The 11,608-nt window shown below is 45.8% G+C and overlaps 1 protein-coding gene across 1 annotated transcript in view; it reads right to left on the bottom strand.

Annotated features, from left to right (window-relative positions):
- The window catches only part of ADO (2-aminoethanethiol (cysteamine) dioxygenase), a 1,872-nt gene extending 1,626 nt beyond the window's left edge, over positions 1 to 246 (bottom strand). The window contains exon 1 of the mRNA XM_015413858.1: positions 123 to 246. Coding sequence (XP_015269344.1) covers positions 123 to 234 — 112 coding nt within the window. The 5' untranslated portion in view covers positions 235 to 246. The remainder of the gene's footprint in view (positions 1 to 122) is intronic.
- Between the last annotated feature and the right edge of the window lie 11,362 nt (positions 247 to 11,608).

Genomic DNA, 11,608 nt, shown 5'->3' with positions numbered 1-11,608 from the left:
TCTTTCCTCAGGAACAAATCCTATATAGGAATCTCACATTCAATGTTACCTTCAAGTTGACACATTCATTGATTTACTTTTCTGTTAATCTGCTTGGGCAAGGTCTCCTCACTTATTGAAACGCGGCCCGTTGCTGCTGCTGCTGCCGCTGCCGCTGCCGCCCGGCGGGCGGAAGGTGAGGCGGGCCTGGCGGGCCACCCGCTGGACCAGCGAGGCCATGTTGTCGCGGGGCATCGTGCCGCCGCCGCCTCCCTGCAGAGGGCCAGGCCGGACTCTGCGCACGCGCTGCCTCGTTGCCTTTCCGTTGTCGACGCCGCCCTGTTGTCCCGGTGCATTGTGGAGATGGTAGTTTCGAACGCGCGAGGCGGCGTTACGGGCGGGCCCCATACAGACGTTACACTGAATGCGCGTACAGCCAGCGCACGCTTGGTTTTCGTTTGTAAGCGGATTGAGGCGGTAATTCACAACTGTACTGTCTTGTCCACACGGCATAATCCAGTTGTGAACAATTGCTGTGTGGCTTCATTAAATCTCCCATTTATACAGGTCCCAGTTTCATCTTCTAAAGTAAATATGTGCTGGTTTCTTCCTTAAGCCCTAAGTGTGGTGTAGCCATTAGAGTGTCAAACTAGGACCTGGGGAATTCAGGTTCGAATCGCCACGCTGCCATGGAAGACAGACAAGGTGTCCTTGAGCCAGTCACACACTCTCAGCCTAAACTACCTTACAGGGTTGTTGTAAGGATAAAACGATAAGTGGGGAGATAAGCAGGGGGGAAATAATTTTTTTTGCTGTTATGTTTCAGCATGCATATGGGGAGAATGTATTATACGCAATTTCCCTAATAGGCACACTTGCCATTTTGTATGAAAGGGGCCCTACGCATATTTTCAGCCTCAGTATGCACATACTGATCAGGCTGAAAATATGTGTTGCCCCCTTCGCACAAAATGGCAATCATGCATATCTAGAGGATCAGTGTAGCCAGGGGTCATTTCGTAGAAAAAGGGGTGCAGGAGCTCATTAGCATAACTCATTAGCATAACTTATTTGCATATGCCACAGCCCTGCCCCTGACATCACTAGAAGTGTGTCCGAAGGCAACACCCACTGCTCAGGCTCCACTGGACTGTTTTGGATTGCTAGCTACTGGGGCGTGCAGATCTGTCCTGGCAGAGGAGGGAGAGCTTGTACCTGAATAAAACTTGGTCTTAAAGTTAAAGGTGCCACTGGACTGTTTCGGGCAGGGGGGGGGCTCTGCAATTTACCTGCTTCTTGCTCTGACTGAGAGCTGCTGGGAGCAGGGGGTGGGGCTTGTTGCATGTGCCCGCCCCCTGGGCTCTTTACTGCTGGAGCTCCGCTCCTGCAAGAAATGACCCCTGAGTGTAGCACATTCCCCCCCATACATATGGTGAAATATAATGACAGAAAAGGGCTTGCCAAACATGTACAGACCAGTGCTCCCTCTAAGCTGTGGAATCTTGTGAGCAAAAATTCTATTTTGTGAGCTACTGGCATTAAAATTGTGAGTGAGCGATTTGGCTACTGTATAAATTAGTTTGCTCTGGGGCCATCCTTCCTGAGTTAAGACAAGAATGTGTGAGCTGGAGGCTAAAAAACTGTGAGCTAGCTCACACTAACTCAGCTTAGAGGGAACACTGGTACAGACATCCATGCAGGAGATACATGTGTTCACTGTAACTTTGGTCTCCCCTCAAAATCAGTTTGGAAATTCCAGCTGGTGTAGAATGCCACTCTTTGTCTATCGTTGGGAGGTAGATGGAGCATGCATGTTACTCTCATCTTGCAGGCACATCGCTTCCATCGACTGCATTGAATCACTCTGTGTAATCCAACTTGAGTCCAAGTGAGAAAGCAGTAAATAAAAATAAACAAAAATAATAAATAATAAATACATAAGTAAAAATTAATACATGAATAAAATGTAAATAAAAACAAACAAACACATGAACGGGGCACCAAGTCGCATTTCTTAGCTGTCTGTGTCAGAGCTGTTTGCACTGACTGGCAATGGCTCTCCAGTTTTCTTGCTCGGACCCTCCAGGTTCCCATGGTAATCACGCAAGAAGCAAGTGACCAATGTTAGTCTGATGCAGCATAAAAACACGAGTCTTGTGGAACCTTTAAAGATTCCTATGCTGGAACAAAACCACAGCCCACTTCTTTCTGGCCACCTTCCCTGTGTGGCCCACCCAGCAGCTAAGTGATTTATGACAGCACAAGCCCACGTATAGGGTAAAACTGGAGTTAACGCTGCCCAGAATTGTGCTGTTACAGACCAATCTGAAGCAGGTCAGTAGAAAGTCAATCCCATTTTAATCTACGTGATTAGCTCCCAGGAAAGTGTTCTCAGGATTGCAGCCTTGGAAGTTGCAGGAGTTTTTAAAGGGTTTCACATACTGCAAAAGCTACAAGTGTCCAAAATGAGGTCTCCCAAGATCGCCTATCGAGACCCCAGGCAACAGCCACAACTGCATGTCAGGTACATTTTCATTTCTATTTTATGTCATTTTTAACATACTTTTCTCTCACAAGGGAATCAAAAGAGGCTTACGACGATACCTTGCTTTTAACATAGTACCCTATGCACTTGAAACCAAATCCATCCATGGGCTCATCCACTGCTACCCTCCCACTCCATCAAAGAAATCAACTATCAGTTGGGAAAGTCCCGCATAATAGCCCTCTCTCTTTCTCTGTTTGTTTGTTTGTGTGTGCGTGTGTGTGTTTGTGTTGTGTGTAAAGTGCTGTCAAGTTGCAGCCAGCGTATGACAACCCCAGCAATGGGCTTTCAAGACATGTGAGAAGTAGGTGTGATTTACCATTGCCTTCCTCTGCAGAATAAATCTTCCTTGGTGGCTTCTCTTCCAAGCACTAATACTGCTTACCTTCCAAGATGAAAGTTCCCTATCTTTATTAAGTGGAAACTAGTGTAGCTGTGAAAGGGTAGGCTTCTGTCTTCTCCCTAATGTGTATTTTTTAAAAAATGAAGTGAGTTCTCACATGGGGGCATAATAAAAATGTGATATGTGTCCCCGCCCCCAACTGCCTTTTTGAAAAAAATAATCTGTTTATTAAATTTTTCACAACTGTGTCTCACTCCAAGTGAAACAAAATCACACACCAAATGTACATATTTACAGAGATCTTCCCTCATATAACTTAAATAGATCCAACATTGGCACTAAATTAATTAATAAGATTATGTTAATTTACACCGATTTTTGACTCTTTTAACCAATCATAATTTTTCCCCCAATAATTGTCATATTTTTCCATATTTCTTTCTTCAACAATATAGGTTAGTTTCTCCATTTCTGCAATATAAAATAGTTTACTTGTGATCTCTTCCTTTGAAGGAATACAGTCCTCCTTCCATCTTTTTGCAAATACAATTCTTGCTGCCGTTAGTATTTGCATAATTAAATACAGCTCTTTGTCTTTATATAAATCGGGAAGTACGCTTAGCAAACAACACTCAAAGGGAAATCTTTCCCCAGCATTTTATCTATAATTTCTTTCACCATAGCCCAATATTTCCTTGTTTTGGGACAGAGCCACCACATATGGTAGAAAGTACCGGTACAAAATTTGCACTTCCAACAATTTTTCCCTATTTTCCCATTGAATTTATTTAACCTAGCCGGCGAGATATGCCATCTATAGAACATCTTTATAATGTTCTCTTTAAAAGTACTTGTTCTTACAAATTTTATATTTCTTATCCACACTTTATCTCATTGTTCAACACTGCCTGAAGTAGTAGAGGCCAGGGGTCATTTCCTGCAGGAGCGCACAGGAGCGGAGCTCCGGCAGTAAAGAGCCCAGGGGGCAGGCACATGCAACAAGCCCTGCCCCCTGCTCCCAGCAGCCCTCAGTCAGAGCAAGAAGCAGCCAGGTAAGTTGCAGAGCCCCCAGCCCCAGCCCCCTGGTCCAAAACAGTCCAGTGGCACCTTTAAGATCAAGTTTTATTCAGGTACAAGCTCTCCCTCCTCTGCGAGGACAGATCTGCACATTCCCCCCCATAGCTAGCAATCCAGAACAGTCCAGTGGAGCCTGAGCAGTGGGAGTTGCCTTCTGACACACTTCCGGTGATGACAGGGGGTGTGGCATATGCAAATAAGTTATGCTAATGAGTTGTGCTAATGAGCTCCTGCACCTCTTTTTCTACGAAATGACCCCTGGTAGAGGCCATTTTACCACCTCAGAGTTCCGCCACCTGAATATGCTGGGCATGTAGACCAAGCCTAGATCTAGCCTTTTCTCACGCAGGCCAGAGGGGCATTCCACCCTGTTATAGCTGGAGAATAGGTGTTGGCTCTCCTCACCTGCTTACAGTGAGCAAGATGTCTTGGACTGAGGAGCAAAACTGCTGCATAGGCACATGTTGAGAGAGGCAGGCCTGTAGATGTGTGGGTGCTAGGGCGTGAATGTGGTGGTTGCCAACAGCCTGGAGGGAAAACAAATCCTGTCCTTGGGAACAAAGGCTGCATTTCATAACATTGAGAGAAATAACATCAGTGTGTGGTATAGTGGTTAAGAGTGTCAGACTAGTTAGTATTGGGTTCAAATCACCACTCGTGCTATGGAAGCTTGCTGGGTGGCCTTGGGCCAGTCACCCTCTCTCAGCCTAACCTTAGATAGCGTTGCCAACCTCCAGGTTATGGCTGGAGATCTCCTGGGATTACAACTGATCGCCAGACAACAAAGATCAGTTCCCATGGAGGAAATGGTTGCTGGGGAGGGTGGACTGTGTGGCATTGTACTCCACTGAGCTCCCTTTCCAAACCCTGCTCTTCACAGGTGCCACCCCCAAGTCTCCAGGTATTTCTAAAGCAGGAGTTGGTAACCCAGTGTAACCTACCTCACAGGGTTGTTGTGATGATTAAATGGAGGAGAGAAGAACAATATAAGCTGCTTTGGGTTCCCATTGGAGAGAAAAGCAGAGTACAAATGAATAAAACATAAATAATGGCCCAGTCAGCCTCTGTTAAAGGGTCAGGGCATATTTTTCTAGCCCAGATGGCAATCCTAGACTTAAAAGTAGAAGAAGACCTAATAGCTGACAGCAGGCTAGGATGAAAGGTTTGACGGCAATCTTGGCTTTAGTTTATTCCAGGCATTTTATTGCAGCAGTAGTCCTGGATGAAGGCTGTGAGTCACGTGCCAACATCTTCATTCAACTCTCACCAAAACTTCTCCCAACTTTTTCTTTCCACCCTGTTATTCTTTCACTTCCCCCTCTCTCAATTCAGTGTCAAAGCTCTTTTGGGGCCTGCAGATTCCCCTGTTGCTGTGCTGTTTATTGAGCTCTTTCCTTTCCTCACTGTACAGCTCAGAACAGAGACGCGGGGAGGGAAAATGCAAGTTCTTTACTGTACAGCAGTGCTCCAGTTCTGGAAGAAAAGACAAGGGACCCTTAATGTAATCCACCAGCCCCACCCTTGAACCCCACCCCCACTAATTTTAGCCATTCTCACAGCCTTTCTTCTTACATTGTGCTTTGCAGATTATGCATTAATTTCCCCCCTGCTCCAATAATGCCCTCTCTTTTCTGTAACCCAACAAAAGCTATTATGTGGATTGTATTTTGAGTTTTGGAATTAAAAAAAAATCCTTTGTAAATGAGTCTAGTTTTGCAAAGAAATGGCTTCCCTTTATGGAATTCCTTTTTGTCTCTGACCTGCAACCTAGTAACTCTACGTACTTATCTATGCTAAACCAATAGCTGTCATCACAACACTAAAAACATGATGAAAGAGAGTACTCAAGTGCGAATTGGTTCTGAATGAATGGGAGAATTGCTTAATTACCTTGGTCTTGAAACTAATAAATGCCTAAGTTGTAATCGAAACACTTGTTAACATACCTACAGTAGATGTTAATTTGTTTTTCTGTGTCGTTATTGTTTATACATGAAAGCTATATCCACAACTCTACATGATAAATTGTATGCAAAGTTATTGAAATCTGTTCATAGTAATGTTACTGAAATCTGTTTATGAAAAAATTAATAAAAAGAATTTTAAAAAAAGTTTTTTAAAAAGTAAATGATGATAGACCTTTGGTGTGACTAGGGGTTGTCAGCTCTGGGTCGAGAAATACCTGAAGATTTTGGGGGTGGAGCCTGGGGAGGGTGGAGTCTGGGGAGGGGAGGGGCCTCAGCAGGGTACAATGCCATAGAGCCCACCCCCCAGAGCAGCTGTTTTCTCCAGGGGAACTGATCTTGGTTGGAGGTCATTTGTAATAGCGGGAGATCTCCAGGCGCCACCTGGAGGTTGACAACACTTTACGTGACCCATGTGTAATTAGGCACATTTAAGTTCCCCTGATTTCACTAAAGTTGTTAAGCCTGTGCTTTAAGCCACAGGTTAAGAAGTGGTTAAAGCAATCCCATGCTCATTTGCCTAGGAGAAAGGCCTGTGGACCCCAGTGGGGCTTACTTATGCATAGCAGTTTTTAAAGTATGGCGGAATGCTCTTAGCACTGTTCTGTGATTCTGCAAGAGAGCATAATTTTAAATACTAGAAAGTGGTTTAATTTAAATCCAAGCGAGCACGAAAGAGACTTTTCTGTACTTTATTTGATGATGGAAAAACACTGAGAGAAAGAAATTAAACTTCAGTGATTCTTAGTAGGATTTGCATAGGATTAAAGTGGAGATTTCACAGGAAACTAAGTACTTCCCTAGTGTAATGTCAGGGAATACACCTGGGAGATATATCACAACTTCAAAGGTATCTCCGCAAACATAAAGACTCCCACACATGCATGTTCCTGTCTGACTCTGACATACTTCCTGTGCCTCATTATGTATGCCATTTACACTTCTGATATCCGTCATTCATTGCGGTCTCTGAATTTAAAGGTACAACAAGCTTCTGTATTAAAACCTCAGCACTAGCAGTTAGTCTGGCACACTGAAATGTGTGTCCTAGAAGCTAAGCTGGTGCAGAGTGCTGGGGTCTTTTCCTTTTGGAGATCTGTAGATGGTTTATCGATTTAGAAAATGTAAATGCCACCTCTCTGGAGACCCACTCGAGTGGTTCACAAAATAAAAATAATGCAACAGTAAGATGATGGTGATGACGATGATGACAATATAAAGTATATTGACATTAAAATAAGCCATAAAATGTATGACTAAAAAAGAGAGCTCATAAAAACAGCACGAAACAATATTCATCAGCCTAAAATACTATCTGTAAAACAGAGAGACTAGAAGCAGGCTAAAAGATGACACTTTTCAGTCAAGAACTTGGGTAAAGAGAAATGTTTTGGCTTGGAGTGAAGTAGGTGCCAGTTTAGCCCCAAGAAAAAGGCATGCCAAGGGTGAGATGGCACCACTGACAAAGGCCTGCCTCCAGGGCTCTTTTTGTAGAAAAAACCCAGCAGGAACTCATTAGCATAATAGGCCACACCCAACAGCAGGAACTCATTAGCATATTGGGCCACACCCCTGACAGCACAGGTCATTAGCACATTAGGCCACACCCCCATGTTACAGAAGTGTGATTATCCAGCCACACCCACCTTTTGCTTGTTATTCTGTTTACCTTGTTTGTTGTCCAAACCCAGGGCTTTTTTGTAGCAGGAACTCCTTTGCATGTTAGGCCACACACCCCTAATGTAGCCAATCCTAATGAGTTTCTGCTGTTGGGTGTGGCCTATTATGCTAATGAGTTCCTGCTGGGCATGGCCAATTTCGGAGCCAGCCGGAACTCCGTTCCTGTGCATTCCTCACAGTTGAAGTCAGAGGCACAGAGCAGGATTTGGGAAGAGGACTTTAACTGGTGGCCTGGACAGTATGGGAGATCCCCAGCCCTGAGCCATTTAAGCCTTTAAAAGAAAGAAGAGAATCTGAATTGTACCAGTAACCAAGTGGCTAGCCAGTGCAGATCTTTCAGCACAGGGGTGATGCCATCCGTGTATCCAGCCCTCAACTATACCTTACCTGCCCTATTTTGGACCAAGTGAATTGTCTGAATAATTTCCAAAGGCAGCCCCACGTAAGGCGCTCTATACTAATCTACCCTGAATATGGCCAGAGTATGGATCACCATGGCCATATGATGCTTTTTGAGAAGCAGCTGCAGCTGGCCTATCAGTTCAAATTCATGGAAGGTAGTACTCGTGGGCACTCCGTGAAATTGCTGAGCGGTCGGGTTAGAACAGATAAAAGGAAGTACTTCTTCACCCAAAGAGTGATTGACACATGGAATTCACTGCCACAGGAAGTGGTGGCGGCTACAAGCATAGACGGCTTCAAAAGGGAATTAGATAAGCATATGGAGCAGAGGTCCATCAGTGGCTATTAGCCACAAGGTATAGATAGGGGCTCTGGGGCAAGTGATGCTCTGTCACCTTGGTACTTGGGGGGGGGGTCAACAGTGGGAGGGCTTCTAATGTCCTGGCCCCACTGGTGGACCTCCTGATGGCACTGGTATTTCTGGCCACTGTGTGACACAGAGTGTTGGACTGTATGGGCCTTTGGCCTGATCCAACATTGGCATCTCTTATGTTCTTATGTTCTTACTGTGTGCCACAGAGGAGACCAGAGCCTACAGCCACAGGCCAGCATCCAGCACCACCACCACCAAGCTGTGAGCAATGCTCCCTCTAAGCTGTGGAGTCTTGTGAGCAAAAATTCTACTTTGTGAGCTACTGGCATTTAAAGTTGTGAGCGAGCGATATGGCTACTGCATATAGCTTGCTCTGGAGCCATCCTTCTTGAGCTAAGACAAAAAATGTGTGAGCCAGAGGCTAAAAAACTGTGAGCTAGCTCATGCTAACTCAGCTTAGAGGGAACACTGGCTATGAGCCTGCTTTGTTGGATGAGACCCCACTGGTCGCCAGGGTTGGTTGGACTGATCTGGCTGGCTAGGTGGGGGTCTGTAAAGTATCCTCCTCACTCTGGTAAAGGGGACCTATATGACTTCTGTCATCCCCTTACCTTTTAGCCCAAACCTTTCCTGCCAGATATAAAAGAATGGCACTGATAGCGTGGTTTTAAATGAAATCAGAAGTAAGATTTATTCTATATAAAAGGGTAGGGAAATGGGAAAATGGTTTTAAATGTTTTATATGGTCTAAACAGTCGGCAACCAGCCAGTTTCTACTATGATCTCCATTAACACGGTTGAAGGCTTCTTAAAAGTCAGGCAGAGATATTAAGAACGATAAACCCTCTAAGATATTTCTTTACAATAGGCAGGCAGTTGTAATGTTACATATCATACACAATGTGGTGTATAACTCAAGGCTCCCCAGCTGTGCTGGAGATCTGTCTGTCCCTAATAGAACTCCAGTCCTTCCCTTGTGTGTGTGTGCGCGTGTGTGTGTCTCTTTTAAACAGAGGTCTCCCCTTTTGACTCTGGCAAAACCTCTCCACAGAGTCTTATCTGTCCCTCTACTCTGTGACACCCTGTCACTGTGCCACAGGCTGAGAGGTTTCCCTCAGAAGGAAGCCACCCCAAAGCCCCTTCTCAATAACTCTCTCCCAGAACCGATCTCTTCCAACTGTCTCTCTCCCTTCCAACTGGCCCCCAACCGACTCCTCTTCTTCCCTCCTGGATGCATTCCGTTGTTGCGGTGTCTTCGGGAAAGACTTATGTGAATCGCCACATTCACTTTCAATGTTAAGCTCGAGACAAGGAAGGTTCCTCTGAGCTAACTCGCCATTGGTCGCTCCACAACAGCGACCAATCAGAACAGGACTAATTCCCTGCGAGGGAAGAAAGCTCATTGGACTTTATCTGAACAACCTCATTGGTTGTTAATTGTAAGTAGGCGTGGCTACGTTAGCCCAGGAAGGTTTAAAAGGAGCCTAGCTCCCAAGGTTAAGCTGTTCTGGTTATGACTTATGGCAAGCGCTTGTTCGTATCTACAATAAAGCTGTTCGCTTTGTTGAAATCACTCTCCGGATCTTTGTTAGCAGCGATCTAACAGTTGTCATGGAAGCGGCTCACCAATCAGAGAGAGCCTCTCCCAATGCTTACACTCAGACCGGCTGTGACATCTGCCACCTCACTGATTGCCAGGGTTGGTTGGACTGATCTGGCTGGCTAGGTGGGGGTCTGTAAAGTATCCTCCTCACTCTGGTAAAGGGGACCTATATGACTTCTGTCATCCCCTTACCTTTCGCAGGCAGTACAACGCCTGCAGTAACAACGCTAGCGAACAGCCACTATGGCTGTTTGAGACCCACCACGGCCGGAGTGAGCTCCCGGCCCTAGTCCCAGCTCCCGCCCACCCAGCGGCTCGAAAGCATTCGCAAGTAGACAAATGGGTACCTGCCCTAGGTGGCAGGGGGCACCCTCCTCCTGGTTGTGTGCGGGGAGTGCTGGCGGCGGCGGCAGCGGTAACAACAATGGCGGCGGAGCAACTGGCGACCCAAGGATGTGGCAGCCAAACCGGATGGAGGCGGAGTTGAGGCAACGCGACGGTGAGACGACGCAGCACAGCAGGAGCCTAAGGGACAGAAGCTGGAAGCTGCAGTCAGAAGCGGTCACGTGTCGGAGGAGTCCATCAGAAGCCTGCCGGAGGTAGTCGCCGGCCAGCCTGAGGCGCCGGGAACAGCATCCGAAGCTCGCCCGGGAAATCAGCAAGAAAAGGGAGAGAATGCACCGCTTGGGTGTCGGTAGGCAGCCCCTCCCCCCTCGAATTTGTGGCCTTAGGTTAGGATAACAACTACATAAGTAGTTCTGAGCGGTTATAAAGTAGTTATAAACCGCTCTGAGACCCCCAAGGGGTCAAGGGCGGTATATAAATCGAATTGTAAAGTAAAGTAAAGGAAAGTAAAGTAAAGTAAAGAGGAGGACCATCATCACAGACAGGAGCGTACCATTCTTCTGTCAAGGGTATATGCCAGCTGTGTTCCCGGCTAGAACCACCAGGCTATCAAGCCGGCTCTGTCTGGGGGAGTGAGCTCTTCGGTGCTTGGGTGGCTTTTGTCATTGACCTGCAGCTGCTCAGCCTTGTTTGGACTGAGCCTCAGTTTACTGGCCCTCATCCACCCCCCTCATTGCCTTCTCCAGGCATTTGTTCAGGACCTCCACACAGCTTAACAAGCTGCTAATCTTTTGACCAGGGCTTTAAAAAATAAAAAAAGAGGTGCCAGAACTCTCAAGAGGGAAATTAAGTCTTCAGTCTGTATACTAAAAACTCGTGAACTTTTAAACATTTTAAAGAGAATTTTGTCGAAGAGCAACTCTGGCATGTTCCCCCAGAAAAAAAGCCCTGCTTTTGACCAATTCTTGGATTTGATCTTTCCTTTGATACACCTTTAGCGTGACTTAACAGAACACAGGCTGATAATGACTGGGGAACAGCAAATACATTGCCTGAACTGAAATGATAGATTGTTCAGATACACAGAATTAATTGTGCATACAGGCTGGACCTTCATAAATATAAATTTGCTATTTATTTATTTTTTTGCTATTTTTTTTAAAAATGGATTCCACCCGTTTTGTAGGCTGGCATTAGGGTGGCAGAGGGTACGTTATATATAGAGCCCAGGGTTTGTTGTACCAGAACTGAACTTTAATTAATCAGGCCTTGAGTTGTGTGACATGGGCAAGCGTGA

This window comes from Gekko japonicus, unplaced genomic scaffold, assembly GCF_001447785.1.
Source record: "Gekko japonicus isolate JY-2015 unplaced genomic scaffold, Gekko_japonicus_V1.1 scaffold1183, whole genome shotgun sequence".
In the NCBI taxonomy this organism is placed as follows: domain Eukaryota; kingdom Metazoa; phylum Chordata; class Lepidosauria; order Squamata; family Gekkonidae; genus Gekko; species Gekko japonicus.
Note: the sequence above shows the minus strand (reverse complement) of the source record. Positions and strands in the feature narration are given on the sequence as shown.